General features: G+C 45.0%; 1 protein-coding gene across 1 annotated transcript; it reads left to right on the forward strand.

The window, feature by feature from the left end:
- The first annotated feature begins 1,002 nt into the window (after window positions 1–1,002).
- CYP46A1 (cytochrome P450 family 46 subfamily A member 1) lies at window positions 1,003–14,708 on the forward strand. Its single transcript, XM_066552597.1, has 15 exons — window positions 1,003–1,172; window positions 2,986–3,063; window positions 3,572–3,653; window positions 4,194–4,267; window positions 4,945–5,031; window positions 5,602–5,740; window positions 6,321–6,431; window positions 7,179–7,335; window positions 7,664–7,726; window positions 8,968–9,040; window positions 9,462–9,546; window positions 11,368–11,478; window positions 11,732–11,820; window positions 12,728–12,794; window positions 13,589–14,708. The coding sequence occupies exons 1-15, from the start codon at window positions 1,045–1,047 to the stop codon at window positions 13,748–13,750; spliced, it is 1,506 nt and encodes a 501-aa protein (XP_066408694.1). The 5' UTR covers window positions 1,003–1,044; the 3' UTR covers window positions 13,751–14,708.
- The last annotated feature ends 2,283 nt before the right edge of the window (window positions 14,709–16,991 follow it).

The following is a 16,991-nucleotide window of genomic DNA, read 5'->3' on the forward strand; positions in this document are numbered from 1 at the left end:
GTGAGAGTGTACCTGATTTATTCGGGGATTAGAACTGTATCACATAGCCTCTCTTTCCCATAAAAATGTATAAAATACAAAATAGTTTATCACCTCCCAGTTAGCTGCTCACAGGTAAACAAGGTACAAGCAGGACTTTTTCACAGGAATTATTCTGAGACTGATTCCAAATGAAACAACAACTTACACATAGTTATGATCTATTCTTGAAGTATGCTGAAAAAACATTGATGACACTCTGAAAACCAATGTTTCATCAGGAAGTTCATTGAATGTCTTTAAAACCATGATTTCATCGGCTAGCTTTGGTTTTTAAACATCAGCTAGTTTTAGTTTTTAAACTTTGTCTGGGTGATGCTATTCTTGCTATCAGCTATATCTTTGCTAGTGATGGATACTCATACCATGTTATCATTATATGCAGTGCCTGCATATAATGATAAAAACTTGGTCTTGAACACTTCCAGGGATGTGGCATCCACAACTCCTCTGGACAACCTGTCCCAGTGCCTCACTATCCTCATAGTAAAGAATTTATTCCTAATATCTAATCTAGATCTGCATTCTTTAAGTTCAAGGACATTTCCCCTTGTCATACCACTACACGCCCTTGTAACAGGCTCTTTTGCAGCCCCAGCAATAAGGTCTCTCCTGAACCTTCTTATTCTGTGGGCTGAACAGCTCTGACTGTCTCAGCCTTTCTTCATAGGAAAAGTGCTCCAGCTCTGTGAGCATCTTCGTGTGTTCCTCTGGACCACATCCACATCTACACACGTGCACACACACAGACAGACAGACAGACAGACACACACACACACACACACGCACACCCACCCCCCCCCCCCCCCCGCCACACACACCCACGCACGCACCGCACACCCATCGACACACACCGTGCGCCTGTGTTTTACAAGCACCGCGCCCCAGCATAGGCCGCTGCCGCCGGGCTCTTTAAACAGGGCCGTCCCCGCCCGCCCCGAGGCCTGGCCCGGCCCGCCCGCCCTTTGCTTCTCGGGACGGGGGAGACTCTGTCAGCCGGCGGGGATGGAGGTGCTCTGGGCGGCGGGGGGGCTCCTGCTGGCGCTGGCCCTCCTGGCTTTCGTGCTGTACTGCTGCTACGTGCACTACATCCACGCCAAGTACGACTACATCCCCGGCGCGCCGCGGGAGAGGTAAGGGCCGGCCGGGCAGGCGCGGCGGCGGCGGGCAGGCTCGGTGGCTCCGCTGGCAGACCGGAGCCGTGAGGCGGCCTCAGAGCAGAAAATCATCCCTCCAGCCGCTGTCCGTGCGAGGGCCGGGCAAGGGCAGCGGCAGCGGCGAGGGGTCACGCAGCCTGGGCACAGCGCTGGTGGGTGCCCGCTTCCCGGGCAGCGCCGGCACCGCCGGGGATCCCGCATCCTGCTCAGCAGCACGGCCTGGCCGGCCGGGGCTGCGTGTCCTGACCTACATGGCCGCAGCGGCACGAAGGGGCGCTTCAGAGCCGCCCGCAGGAGCTGCGCCATTGCTCCTGACCCTGCAGAGGGACCCGACAGCAGCGTCAGCCGCGCAGGAGGGACCGCACCGCCCCCGTCCCTCAGTGCGCCTGGAGCCACGCTGACACTAACTCCAGCAGTCACCTTACGTGCCCTCCTTCGTAAGCCGGGTGTTTAGCTTCTGCCAAAAATAAATAAAAATGTCGTAAGTGATAAGGGGTGATAAGAAAGCTGCCAGCAAGGCAGTGGCAGCGCTGTCACGAGGAGTCATAGCCCCTGCAGGAGTGTGTGAGCTCCCCACTTAACCTCACCTGTGGGTGCACATGTCCTCCCTACCATGCCACAGGAAGAGACACCAGCACTCGTACACAGCCTGACAGGGACACCACTCTCTCCTGCCCACCTCCAGGCTTCAGCCTCCTTGTGTAATCAGGGTCAGACACCAAAAGTAGAAAGAGGATGATCTTGTCATACCTGAACCTGCTCATCCTTGGGTTCATTTTGAGGTGTGAAGTAACACCGTGGTGTGATGGCACACCAGAGGAGCCACAAGTGGTACCTTGTTTCCTGTGCTGCAGATAGAGCAGTTTCCAGAGCTAAAAAAGGAAACTTCTGTGTTGTGTTTCAGGCTTTCACATCTTTTTTGGGATACAATTACAAAGGAAAAGTCAAACAAGTGGAGGATTAAAAGTTTCTGTAGATGTTGAGTAACTTTGTAGAGTTCTTGTTATTTTAAATGCCTCCCAGTTCCAACAGTAATAAAATAAGAGCCTGTTTTTCCCCATAGTTTATTTATACTATAAAGGATGATAACATGGCTCTCTGTCTCTCAAATGGAAAACAGATCTTGAGTGCAGCTTGCTTCATTTAGAGAGGAGCTTGGCCAAATCTTCCCTCAGATTTATACAAAGCCACTGGGAATTCACCATTCACAGCTGAAAGAAGGAATTTATCTCTAAGTTTTAATGCAGCTATATTTGAAGAGTTAACATTTTTTATTAATTTCTTCAATTTCAATATTAACCAGTAATTATCCTCCTCAGTATTTGAAATTATGCAGTTTGGGACAGAAAGAGATGATTCCTAATTTCCCTTAACAGAAATCCTTTGACAGAAATGAAGTTACACTTACCAGGGATAAGCATGTATTAAGGAGCATTTAATGCAAATATCTCTTTCATGTACAGCAAGGTAATAGCTGCAGTTAGGATTCACTCAGACAGGCAAAGAGCAAAGCAGTTCATGGGGTTTCCATCCAGACCCAAACATCTCCTACAACACAGCATAAGAAAAAGATCTCATCCTTCATCTCTGTGCTGGTCTTCCTGGCTGCACGTGAGCGCCAGCCTGTCTTTGGTGCCCAGTTCACCAGCTTGGTGAGGGCTGGGCATTGGCACAGCTCAGAGTTATTTTCATCTTCCCTTACGAGGAAAACATGAGCAACCAGGATTACAATCCATGCAAAACCCTATGCTGGCATCCTCATGACACTCTTAACCTTCATATTCTGCAGCTTTTTATTTGGACACCTGCCAATCATATGGAGAATGGTGAGGAAACAGGAGTTCACACCAGATGTCTTGCTGCGGTGGTAAGTTGAGGCACATCAATAACATTGAATGGGGTAGTCCTGTAGCACATATGGAGAAATCAAGGCACAAAGACCCTTACAGAATTACATAATTAGCATCATTGAGAAGGTTGGCAAAGGAGCTAGAGAGAGAGAGTATTGATCTTTCAGATCTGATTAGATATTAGAAAAAACTTTTTCACTGGAAGAATGGTTAGCCATCGGAATAAGGATAGTGGTGGAGTAACTTCATGAAAATGTTCAAGAGGCATTTGGATGTGGCACTTGAGGATATGGTTTAGGGGTGATTATGGTGGTGATAGGTTGATGGTTGGATCAGATGATCTTGAAGGACTCTTCCAACTTTGATTATTCTGTCCTGTGATTCTCTCTTAATGGCTTTATTGGCTGGGGACTGCAGTAGTTCCCACTGCAATGTGCTCTGGTCCTTCAAGGTTATTAGGTCTGAGCTGTTACGTGTTGGTAGTTTGTACCATAATTCTCTTTTTTAAATTTTCTCATCTTACAGGGCAGAGAAATATGGACCTGTTGTACGAATTAATGCCTTTCACAGAATCTCAGTATTGATTGTGTGTCCTGAAGGAGTGAAGGTACTGAAAAATAAAGCCAAATCAATGGTGGGGATAGGCCCATCCCTCCATAACAGGAGAGCTGGTGCCTGATGATCAGAGCAGCACAGAGCAGTCAATCCGTGCTTGCCTCTGGCTAGGTTAGGAGGATGAAGTGCTTGGCTCTCCAGGCTGTCCTGATTTTTTTCCTTGATCAGTTAATTTATTTTGTTACTTTTATTTAAACAGCACATATAGCAAACATTTTCCATTTGTGAAAAGCAGGCTGTCTACAAGAGCTTAGTATCTCAAATGAATGGGGCACAAGAGACCAAATTTCTTTCTCTAAATCTTTGCAATTACAACAGAGTGAGATTTCAGGTCATTGGGCAAAAAAGTGCTAGAGGGATGCAAAGCAAGCTAGCAGCACAGGAACTGGGGAATCAGGGCATGCCAAATAATTAATCTACTCTTCAGACTATAGCTGCAGAAGAGGAGAGTAGATATGTGTGAGTGAAATTTTGTGTTTTGTCTGGGAAACAGATTGCACACAGTATTCACTGACCTGAGGTTTGATTTTAGGAGTTCTTGATGTCACCACAGCACCCAAAGGATCCGACAGTGTATGGTAGTCTCTTCAGCCTGTTTGGTGAGAGGTAGGCAAAACCCATCTGAAGCCACTGTGATCTGAAAATAAATGCAAGATTAATAATATCAAAGGCATGTCATTTTGACTCAGACCATTTACCTTAGTGTGGGGATTAATTTCTGATTCCAGACACACATAAGCAGCATGTACCTATTAAACTATATGTCAAGTCAAATGTCCTTCCAGTCAGGGAGGAGGATATGTTGGATTTTGTTTTACCTTGATCATGTATCCTTTTTCCCCCTGGGGATGTCCAGTTAGTCTCAGAGCAGTCTGCTAAAGACCATCATCAAAGTTCTCAGATTTTAGAGCACTGATTTTAGAGCACTCCATAAGGCATGGAAGTTTGCAACTTCTAAATTCAATTCCAAAAAAAGAGAATTTTTCTTTGTTAGTCTGAAGCTTTTAAAAATAAAATAATCCAGTTATAATATTTATTATTTACATAACAGGTGTAATGAACCAGCATCTTATTGGACTCAGCAGTCCACACCCACCTGGAGAAAAAAAATCTGTGTTTTGGTTGTCATCCACAGCGATGCAATGGTTGCATACTCAAAGGTGCTCCTTACACATGGAAAAATTGAAGAAAATAGATGTGAAAGACTTACATTTGTGACTACATGGGGTTCAGCAGGCTCCTTTGCATAAACCTGCTCCCTTCCTTGTTTTCCTGTGTGCTAGGTTTCTAGGGAATAGCTTGGTAACTGTTTGCAACCATGAGCACTGGCACAAGCAGCGGAGGATAATGGACCCAGCTTTCAGCCGAAGGTAAGGCAAATACTTCTGGGACCTTCAAACTGTTACTTCTACTGTGTTGTCATGCTTCTCCCTGTCATTATTTGATATTTGGATGAAAAAGACCCCAACATTCAGTGCCAAAATCATATTTAACATAGAATCCAGCACTCCATTCCCATGCTAAGTATAATTTGACCAGACTTCCCACAGAGCAGTGACACCCGTGAACTTAGCAACGGCAGAAAGGTCCCAAGGTTGTGTATCCTGGAGCATGGTTATGGCTGCCTGGTCCTGTTGGAAAAGAGAAGGCAGAGGGTTGGTCTGGTTTGATGCATTGTGTATAGGGTCCAAAGATAAAGTCTATGTGCAAAGGGCACAGGCCACTGCCCTTTGCCATGACACATGTTAATTACATGGCAGGGCAGAGCAGGACCGATGTAAGAAGAATGTAGCTCATTCTATAAGCTTGCTTTTTAATGCATTAAGGCAAATTAATTATAAATTTTAAAAAACTTGACTACTTTCTATGGAAAATAACAAAGGTTCTTTTGACTGAGCAAAGATCAGAGCCCCCATTACTCATCTTTATTGATTGTTCAGCTACCTGATTGGTCTGATGGAAACTTTTAATGAAAAAGCAGAGGAGCTGATGGAGAAGCTGGAGGAAAAGGCAGATGGAAAAACAGAGTTTAGCATGCTGTCAATGATGAGCCGGGTGACTATGGATGTCATTGGAAAGGTACCAGCTATCCCTTTCTTGTTTCCTCTCAACTGGCAGGAAGGGATGGAAGTGATGCCTACCAGCAGCAGGATGGGATCAGGAGCTGGAGGCAGGGAGAAAGACCTTTACCCAGCAGTGCCAGAAGACCTGCAGGACTAATAGTGCCACTTCCATTCAGTCCATGGGAAAGGGCAGGTAGGGAAGGGTATGCATAGTCTAGGTATGGCCTGCAGGATGGGGACACGTTGCAAAAGTCTTCAGCCTCATGCCTCCCACCCCTCCATACCAAAAGGGACACACCAGGGCTCTCCCATGGTTGGAGGTTGTATTATTGCCATTGCATGTCAGCAGGAAGGCTGCCTTATGCTGCCTTTTCCCTTTCTATGCAAGCCTGTTTGGGAGGAATGGAGAATAGTGGTAAATTATTAATCCACTCAAATAAGGAGAAAACATAATGTTGATATTGGCCGCCCCTCGCAGCCTCCTGCAAGGTAGGATCCAGCCTGAGATATTTTTAGGGGAAAAGGCAGTGCTGTGAGGCTATCCTGCTCTTTCACCCCCACCTCAGCAAGTTGCCCTTTTCTCTCCTGCTTTTCAGGCAGCCTTTGGGCTGGAATTGAATGCCCTGAGTGATGACCAGACACCTTTACCCAACGCTGTGACTAAGATCATGGAGGGACTGAACAAGGCCCGCGACCCCTTCATAAGGGTCTGTACTCCCCTCACTTCAGTCCCCTCTCCTCGCATTCAGCTGCTCCTCCTTGAGTTCATGGAGCTGTGTCCATATGTATCAGGGAAACAGTCATCTGTAGATCTTTCCCTCCAATGGGCATCAAGATAAAATTCATTACTGCTTTAAAAAACTCAGAAATTAATTTTGTTCCCCCCTGCATGTGTCTCCTTCTGATACAGTTTTATGCTCTTGTACCTATTAAAAATTGAGATTTTTGCCATTTGTCCATGAAGGATGGCAGCCTTCACTCAGAGTGGAAGAGCATTCTTGCTGTGAAAAAATTATATTTTCAACCCAAATTCATCTACCAAATTCACCTGCTAGGACATGATGGATGTAATATGAAATGTTTAAGTAAAGAATTATTCCAGTGTCTCATGAAAGCTGTAGTTCAGGCTTTTAGAGCTCCTGTTTTCCTTTTTGAGACCAGAGGTGAGATTCTGCATTGCATGCTGCAGTTTGGGAGGTGATGAATTTTGCTCACAGTGCCCAAAACATCAGCTCTGACTCTGATGAGACACGACATCAGCATGCACAGATTGAAATATTTCTTATTTCAGCCCAAACCCTTCATCCCCCAGGCATTCAGTTTGTTGCATGGAGAGCAAATGTTTCTGTGACAAGTGTCATTTAGTGCAAAACAAGGTGCTCACATGTAAAATAACACTGACATTATTTTTACCAACAAAAGGAATAAAATGACAAAAGAAATTCTGTATTCAGTTCATGCCAGGAAAGCAGAAGATGCTAAAGGAGACCAGGGAGAGTGTGAGGCTGTTGAGACGTGTGGGGAAGCAGTGCATTGACCAGAGGAGAGCAGCCATCCAGAATGGGAAAGAAGCCTCAATGGATATTCTTACACAGATACTGAAAGGAGATGGTAAGAGACACCTTGCTATCACTGTTTGAGTGAATTTCTCTGTGGTATTTTTTGCTGTGAAATTCAGGGAGGATTGTTTAGGGGATCTAAACTTGGATCTTCCTTTAAAGTTGTTTTCACACTGAAGATAGTGAGAGTTGCTTTGAAAATTCCCTGTTTCTTTGTTTTGGATCAAGTACTGGTCACGAGTCACCACTGAAATGCCCACTCAGCATCCTCTCTTGATGCCACCTCAGCCAATATGTGCCCAACAGGGCAGAGCATTCTGGCTGGTCCAACTGGGGCACAGGGACATTTTCTGATTTAATTTGTTTTTCTATCTTAACAGCTCTGGAGGAGACTAGAGATGATGAAAACATTCTGGATAACTTTATGACTTTCTTTGTTGCAGGTTGGTAGCTATTTTAATGCTTGGGTATGTCATGTGGGAAGCTGTACTCATTCTTGAGCTGTCTACAAGGTTAAGATTAACATCCTTTTTAATCATAATTAACATCATTATTAACATCATCACTCCATGTGATGATGCTGCAACCAGGAATCTCTTGGTTGGAAGACCAAGTATTACACTGGCATAGGACCACCTGGGTGAGGTCTGAAGAGAATTCTTCATTTAACAGGCAAATGATATATTGTCCTCTTTCAGTGCTACCAACACAGCAAATAATGCCAGGTTGCTGTTTTCCAACCACAGCTTCCCACTCTCTGTTCCAGCCTCTGTCTTTCCACTGCCCACTGGGGTGCAAGGCTGTTCCTTAGGGGGTTCTGGCCCTTCTACCCAGATCCCACTAAACCACCCAGCTCCCACTAAACCCCACCAAAAACATCTTTTACATGTTCAATGTGTCTTTGCATCACCTCATCCACATGATTAAATGCCATTCTTGCCTAAGTAGAAGAAGGCACTGTCGAGCCAATCAGAAAATGAATGGGCTGAGTAATTATATGAGATAGTTGGGGTTTTTTTGCAGATCTTGCAGTTCAAGATGATTTAGGTTCACAAGAAGGTGTGGTCAAAATGCTGTTCTTTAGCAAGAAAGATGTTATTGTAGCAAACATCTTTGCAGAACTCTGTTTTCTGTAATGCTTAAAAATAGTACATATGTCTATCCATGAAAAAAAGGGAAAAGTGTCCACATCAGAGAGTCACAAAGTGGGTAAGGTTGGAAGGGTCTTCTGGTCCAAACTCCCTGCTCAAGCAGGGTCATCCTAACATGTAAAGCAGACCTTTCAAAGAAAGATGATAAGAAGCTCTGTTTTCCCTCAAAACCAGCAAATCCTTCCTTTTTGGCAGCACTGTGTGTCCCATAATACGACAAGGCAAATCTTGGACCTCACTGGCCCTCCTTTTAGGGAGCTCATGACCAGTAGGCGCTGCATGCAACCATTGCAGCTTTGCTTAGGCATGATGGGTCATATCTTTGCCAGCTATGTCCTTTTCTTGTCATTGTTGAAAGCTCTTTATGTAGACTTTACATACCTATTATTATTTCCTTTATTTTCTAGCATATTTAAAATAAAACATTTGGGGTTTGATGTTTAGAGCTTCCAATTCACAAACACTTTGTAGACCACCTTTGTATCATGTTATTATTTCATACTAACTTTTAAACTGGTTTTTGTTATCATTAGGTCATGAAACCAGTGCCAATCAGATGACATTTACAGTAATGGCACTGGGTCAGCATCCTGAAATACTGGAAAGGTATGTGTGCTCCAATTTTCAGACCCAGCTAGATGTTAATTTCACGGTGAACTTAATTGTAAGGTTATTAAAAAGATAGGATCATTAAATTCTAGCCTCCCTTCCAAAATAAACAGTTTCCTAGTACCATTATATCCAAAATGGTACAATGGATTATTTCAGTTTCACCTAGGTGATTTTTTTTGAAGCCTTTATACATGCAGGTCCCAAATGCCCCCTGATTCAGCTGCCTTGTATGCACATTGCCTCATCCTGATATGAGGTAAAAGTTCAGGAAGCCTGGATGGCAATTGGTTGGCATTTTGCCTGAGGATGGGTGTTTAAATCCAACTCAGTGTCTGGAACGTAAAATAATGTGATTTATCAACTTGCCTCGCAAGAAACAGGCATTTGCATCTCACAAGTTTTAACTGACCTGCAGGGCTCAGGCTGAAGTGGATGAGGTTCTTGGTGCCAAGAGAGACGTTGACTATGAGGATCTTGGCAAGCTCACCTACTTATCCCAGGTACTGTAGGAGTGAGGTAAGGTACCAGGCAGAGCTGTTTGGTAGCACCTCTGACATGTCATGGAGGAGCCTCACACTTCTAAAATTTTAAAAACTATGCTAATATTTTATCCTGATAGTGTTTGTCCCCAGAGAGTCAGCCAGCAGGTAGCCTGACACATTTGCAGCAGCCCAGACTTATTGGGAAGATGCTCCTCAAATGTACAGATTCCTTCACTGCTTTCCTTAATTATTTCCAGTCTGGAAGCTAGACTAGAGTTGCATAATCCCTGTCTGTTTAAGGTGAAACAATTGCTGTAATTTTAAGAGAGGTGTGCAAATTTGAGCCCAACCTGTATATGAATCTTGGACACTTTCCTAATTCATTGCTCCATTTTTGTTTGATTATTGTTTAAGCATTTCCAGCTATGATCTCACCATATGCAATAAAGTGGGATTTGAGGATAGCCAAAAATAATGGCTTGGTTTTCTAGTGTCAATTTTTCATTATTCAATCTTGAAATCCTCTTCAGTCACTCAGGGGTGGTGGGGGAAAGAGTTTGGTCCTAAAAGAGGTCTTATGTATAAAAGTGCTGGTTGGCAATGAACTGCAAAGCCAGTGTTGGCTATTAGCCAGTGTTTGTGTTGCATTTCCTTTCTTCACAACATGGGGGACACCAGTAGCCCTCAGGAGAGGCTGAATCACAATCCTGGCAGCTGTTCTGCATAAATTGCCCTGTGATTTTAGTAGTCCACCATGATCCTTTTTGTTTTAAACTGCCCTGCTGAGGTGAGCAACAGTGTTTTACCATTTGGCATATCCCATCCCACAAATTACTGTGCATGGATAGCAGATAGATTTCATAGATCTATTTCTCATAAGGAAAAGGCAATTCTATGTGATTACAGAAAGCAGCAGGCTTCCTTAGGCTTCTCCAAACGCCATCACAATTATACCACTCCAATTAGGATGAGGTATCTAAGCCTTTGAGTTTTAAAACAGATCACATGAGAGCTCCTCAAAGCAAACAATTTATTTAACAGCACAATCTTGGATCTGTACAATCAAAATCAGTCACCCTTGCTCAGAGCCAGTCCATCACTGGAGTATCAGAGACTATGGGGCTCGTCTCCTGTTGTTCAGGCAATCCTGAATCCTTTTGTCCAGGCTTCTTTTTCATTAGTCCACTCGTGCATGCACACTGTTAATTGCATTTTCAGTGCGATGCTCATGTGCACTGTTAATTAGGTTCACTTTGATGAAATAAACCATTCTTACAGCTCACTGACACCAAAAGAAGTGGTCTTGTTCCATTTTTTTTCTCAACATTCCCTATTCATTTTCCTTTGCCAGGTTGTTTTTTGTCCTTTTGGGGCTCTGACCTGGCTCAGCTCCTCAAGCAGCAGAAGCAAAGGCAGAAGCAGACAAAGGCAGGACTGAGGCTGGGAAGGAGGCGGGGGCAATCACCCATCCTCATGGCAGCCAGTGCTGCTCATCAGGGACAGGAGACTTCACTCTTAGATATTCCCTCTGAGTTTGCTTCCTAATACTTTTTCGCTTAGTTGTTCATCTAACTTGAGGTGTTAGATCTGTTCCAGGATCTCTTCTGGGTTTTGTGTCTTTTTCTCTCTATTTTACCAGGTGTAAGAAAGAACCAGGCCTGAAGGAGACTTAGCCATATACTTTGCCTACAGGAGTCCAAGGCAGATAGACCAGTATCTGTTTCAAAAGTCATAATTTCCCATTTAGCAGAAGTGAAAGGCCACAGGGAGGTAATTAATTTTACTTCTGCTTCCTGCAGTGTATAACTAACTGACCTCTTGTGCTTTTTGCTGCCCTAGGTTCTGAAGGAGTCGCTGCGGCTGTACCCGCCCGTCTCGGGGACGCTCCGCAGGCTGCAGAAGGATCACGTCATCGATGGCATCAGAATTCCTGCCAACACCACAGTCTTTGTGAGTCCCATCCACCTGCAGGAGCTGCCTCACTTAATCCAGATGTAACAGACCTGTGGATGAGAGGGTCAAAATCTTCCCTGGGCATATTTATACTTGCTTCTCTAAAATTTTGACCAAAATTGGGGTATGGATTAAGACTCTCAGTTGGGACTGGAGAGTGGAAGGCATTTATGGTTTTATACCTCTGACAGCAAAGATGCATTTTCAGTGTGTTGCTCCTGACTAGCAAAAATAAACTCTTTTTTGGCAGCTCAACACTTACGTGATGGGAAGGATGGAAAAGTTTTTCAAGGATCCACTTACTTTTGATCCAGATCGATTCAGCAAAGATGCACCTAAGTGAGCTTCTTTTTATTCCCATGTTATTAAATATGTATTAAGAAACCATTAAAGGAAGATATTTTAAGGGAAAGAAAAGTAGAATAAAATTATTTTTCCATTCCAGTATGAGTAAAACTAAACCATCCAAATGTAAATAGAGAGCAATAATGCACAGCTTTTGTTCAAGAATTCTTTAGACCACATGTTACCTTACAAAAAAAAAAGACCAATGTTATTGTTATTAAATGTTGATATTGAGGTCAAAGCTTTGGGCCCAAACCAGGTTAAATATGTTGAATGCCTTAGTACATTGTAAGCATTTAATGCATGACAGCCCTGGTCCCAGGGTGCTTTAAATGTCTCCATATTAGACAGGGGAGAAAGGGCTGAGGGAGAGAAGATGCTGTTCAGCCACGTGGGCAGGCAGCCTAAGTCTAGTCAGTGTTCAGGAGTGCAATAGAAGGAACCAGTGAGTGACTAAACAGATGCAGAGATCAGCACCAGCTACTTCATGAGCCAGGAGTTTTCCTTCAGCCTAGAGTTAGTCTGGTCTCCTAAACCAAAGCATCCCCTCACTCACATGGTTCAGAGCTGCCCAAAGGAGCAATAATTGGGCAGATTGTGATGTCCTCATGACAGGCTGAAGAGCATTTAGAGTGTGCTTGACATTCAGCTTTGAAATAAGGCTGGCTTGCATCAAAACAGCTCTGGCAGCTGAGCCATGCAGTAAAGAAATGACAAGGAAAGGTGCTGCTGAGCCGTATTGCTGCTCTGAAGCAAAAAAGAGTTAGTTTGGAGACTGCTTTAACAAGTCCAATAGGTGAGGGGATATTTAGGTCATTTCCTTGCTGCTGTGATGAAATATTTGCTTGCTTCTTTACAACCAAGTTGTAAGAGTGACAGTTTTGAACATTTTTCTTTGCAGGCCGTATTACTGCTATTTTCCATTCTCTCTGGGACCCCGATCCTGCATCGGGCAGGTGTTTGCACAGGTGAGTAGAGGCCTGGAACAACACTTGGTTAGCAAGCACTGGGCCAGCTCAGGGTGTGCTGACCATGGGTGGTGGTGGGCACCAGAGGCCACACTGATGTGCACCGCCCCTCTTCTTCTCAGAGGGAAGATCTCCCCCCATTCCCATGACAGGCATGTCTCTCAAATGCTGTCACAGGAGCAGACATCCATGCAGCCAAGGTGTCTGCAGGGAGGAGCAGCAGGCTGCACTCCTTCCAAACTTTCCTGGGCCAGCCTGCTCAAATCCAAACCCCTTAATGGGAATCACAGTCAACATTCCAGCCAAGGTCAAGCACATAGGGAATGTGCAGGGAGTCTTGGGGATCATCTCATGGCTGCCACTGACAGAATCAAGGCAGGGAAAACATCAGCTGGAGGAGGACACAATCCAGAACTGGCACAGAGAAGGTGAGGAAGGGGCGACATGGACAGAAGGAACAATTTAATGTGTGTGAGCGTGGCAGAGAGCATTTCAGGACAGCCAGAGGCCAGTGCTTTGGGTCTGTGCTGTGAGCTCATCTAAGCACCAGTGCTCAGAGTGCTTTAGTTTTACAGTTTGATTTCCAAAATGGGTTTAAGACATAAACAGAAAGACTGATCTTACTGCCTGTCAGTTGCCTTCAAATCCAGGACGTCCCAGGTTTCCTGCCCAACCAGCTGCATGAACAGAGTAACATTTAACTTTCAAATCTCTGTATTGACAAAGCAGTATAAGATAGTAGAGTGACTTTAAGCTGTATTTGCTGTCACTGACTTCTATTTTCTTCTTAACAGATGGAAGTAAAAGTGGTGATGGCAAAGCTGCTGCAGAGGTTTGAAATACAGCTGGTGCCAGGGCAGAATTTTCAACTCATCGAGGCTGGAACCTTAAAGCCACTAGATGGAGTAATATGTAAATTAAAGCCAAGGAGCTCTGCAAGACGCTGCCAGGCATGACTGCTCAGGGAGGGGAGTGTGGCATGCTACTGGTAGTGTTTCTTCTGATTTTGGAAATCTTGGCACTAATCAAAGGTTAGATTTTGTAGACCCCTTTAGAGGACCACTAGATTGAAATTATGTCTAAACTTCCTTATAATTTACTGAAGAAAACCTAGCTCATGGTTTCCACTAAGCTTATATACAACACAACATGGTCTAAGTAAGCCCTTGTTTGGGGAGTTTCTTACTTACACAATAAAATCAGGAAAGAGTAGAGCATAGATTTGGGCTGAATTTAGAAAGAGATGTTTGGAGATAGTCTCTTGGTCAAAGCAATTTTTCTATCCCTGCTCCAAATGTGAATAACAATTGATAGCAATAATCTGAAAAAAACCTCAAAACATCAGAGTCCGAGGCCACTACTTTTTCCTCATGCTACTGCCTGATTTTTATTGAGTCTCTTCTGCTTTTCTTTTGATAGTATGCAAAGCATAGATTCCCTGTCCACACTGTAGAAAGGGACTATCCTGCTTCCTTCTACCCCTCCACACAGCCTGTGCTCATTCATCTGAGAACACTCTTCTTTGTGGTGAAAGAGTGTTGCTGTGTTTATTTTAACCTGGATTTTCCCCATATTGTTTGCCACAAAGCTACAGTAACACTTAGACCAGATGGTCTAGTAGGTACAGGAGGGCTGGAAATAAGTGCCTGAACTAAATGCTGCTTAAAATGATCTTGCCACTGAAGAAATGTGTCTGCAATTTGAGCCAGAGACAGGAAGGTCCTGCATCCCCTTCTCCTGCAGATGTGCCTGAAGATGTGTCTGTGAACACTGCATGTAGGCTTGCAGGCAGGCCCTGCTAGGGAGAAAAAACTATCATTTGAAAATGCTGCCTTCCAGAAATGTGCATACCTAATAGGAGTTGGGCCTCCTCTATCATGAAATTAAGAGAATTAAAGGCATTTGATGCTGCCACTTTTGTTTCATATCTTTGTGAATTAAAAGAGTAAGAACACAGTCTGTACACTGTCAGGTTCCTGTGGTGGTTTCCATACTAGGAGGGCAACATCCCAGAGCTTTTCCTGACCTTGCTGCTGTTATGCACCATTTCATTCAGTGCAGCAGTGGGATAGCAGGCCCAGAAGGTTGATGCTGCTTTTGGTAATACAATCAACACCTCACAATGTAATAATACGACTTTCACCTGGGGTACCAGTACCTGTATTGCAAGGGAAAGTTTAATCTATCTATCAATAGACCAGCTCTTCAAGACCTTGTGCTGGAAATCTGATTATATCCTCCCAGACATTAATGAAAGCTCATTGGGAAGGCTGAGGACTCTTCAGCTGGACATGTGTTCCCAGCAGCTGATGCAGGATGTCCCATGTCAGGCAGGCTGGATGTGCTGGTGGCATAACAAATGCTTGAATCCTGGGAATATGTCAAAGGCAGGGCAGTGTCTTGGGACTGTGGGGAGTTGGGGGGAAGCTGTGACAGGAGTGGCATATGCTATGAACAGCACACAGACAGCTCAACAGACCCTGGCAAATTGTGCTGTGGAAATGTGAGATGCCACCACACCAGGGCTCTGCTCAGTGCCAGCAATGAACTAGCTCAGATCCATTAGTTACACACACCTAACTGCCTTCTGCCACCTCTGCAGTGAGGTCAGGCACCTCCAAGGAGGGCTCACAGGGTGTAAGCATGTTAAAATTCTGCAGTGAGTTCTGTCAGCCCTCACATGCCCAAGACTGGAGCTTCCTGACTGCTTTGTGCTTACCCTCCTCAGAGGAACTCTCCCTGCTCTCTCTGCAAGCCCAAATGCCATCCAGCTCTTACAGGACCACTGGCCAAGGCCTTGCTCTTTTTCCTGCATCCAGGAGTGTCTCCTGTCAGGCTGATTTCCTCCCAGCAGATGGCAAGCACTCAATGCTGGTGCACCCAACTGCAGCAGCACTCCTCAGCCTTCACAGCTCCTCTCTTAAGTCAGGCTCTCCTCATACTGGAGGAGATGGTGGCCTGTGGGGCCATGCAAATGCATTTCAGTGTTCTCATGGTTTTATCCTGCACCTCTAGCCAGGAGGTCATCCTTCATCTGACCAAAAAAACCAAAAAAAAAACCAGCCCAAAAAACCCCCAAAAATACCTCACAAAAAAAACCCAAAAAAAAACCCCAAAAAACCCAAACCAAAACAAGCAATCCAAAAAACCCCCAAAACAAGCAAGTTCAGGAAAGCTGCTTCCTAGTGCCCTATATGCCAACTGGGTGCTGGCATCAGCTTTGCTAAACCCTGTTGATAAACCTGGGACCTGAAGTGCCTAGGGAGACAGCTGTGCCTGCCATGGGCTGTAAAAACACCTGGGAGCTGCACTGCAGCTGTCTTGGACACCACAGAAAAGCACAGTTTTTCTTCCTGCTGGGGAAGAGAAACATAATTTCAGTTCTAGGGCAATCATTATTGCATCAAGCCCTTGGCTGGGGTTCCTGGCTGGTAAGGCAAAAAAGGAGAGCAAGGTCTGTCTCCTTAGTTCACTTGCTTGTAGGAAGGTATCACACCTGTATCTGACTTTCTTCTTACCCTTTTCCTGGCTCTTGGGCAATACAAAGAGAAATCTGGAAATGGCTGCTGGGGTGGTTTTTTCCCGGGTGCCACCCAGGCATGGCCACACACAGGCCAGTCAGGCCAGTGTTGCATGCCTGGAGGCTGGATGCAAGAAGCTTTCTCAGTTGACATGGGAGTGCAAAGCCAGGCTGCTCAGGCTGCCCCTGCACTCTGCAGGTAAGTGCCTGCCCTCCAGCAGCTCCTCTGGCTTTCACCCTGCCTCAGATGTGCACACTTGCAGCTGGACAGGAACTGTCTGGAGGCAGACAGGAGCTCAGCTGGCAGGAGTCAGGGTAACTGCTGCCCTCAAAGGCAAGGGCACCAGTGATGACATGCATTCCCAAGAGTCTTTATTAGAGCTGTCTAAGGCTTCCTCCTGTTCTGAAGTGGCTGCTGCAGGTTTCTTTGATCCCTCTCCCAGACCTATAAACTCCTGGCCTCTCTCTTCTGGACTGATGCCCAGGACTTTCATGTATGTGCTCAGAGTGAAAACTTTCCCCCCAGGATTTCTCCCCAGGTTTTTTATGCTAACCCAAGAGCTTGATCCTTTCCCTTCTAGATCAGTGTCAGAGACAAGAAACAGGGAAGTGCTCGTGCCTAGATCTCTTGGGATAGGAGGGAACTAGCTAGGGAAATTGTACCCAGAGGTGTCTGT

Source organism: Molothrus aeneus, chromosome 6 (assembly GCF_037042795.1).
Source record: "Molothrus aeneus isolate 106 chromosome 6, BPBGC_Maene_1.0, whole genome shotgun sequence".
Taxonomy (NCBI): Eukaryota; Metazoa; Chordata; class Aves; order Passeriformes; family Icteridae; genus Molothrus; species Molothrus aeneus.

Bases quoted from the DNA above. Each gene is read 5' to 3' on its own strand.
- CYP46A1 (XM_066552597.1), top strand. From the start codon at position 1,045: ATGGAGGTGCTCTGGGCGGCGGGGGGGCTCCTGCTGGCGCTGGCCCTC. The intron at 3,654-4,193 runs GTACTGAAAAAT...GTTTGATTTTAG, and splicing joins TGTGTCCTGAAGGAGTGAAG to GAGTTCTTGATGTCACCACA. The intron at 5,741-6,320 runs GTACCAGCTATC...CCTGCTTTTCAG, and splicing joins CTATGGATGTCATTGGAAAG to GCAGCCTTTGGGCTGGAATT.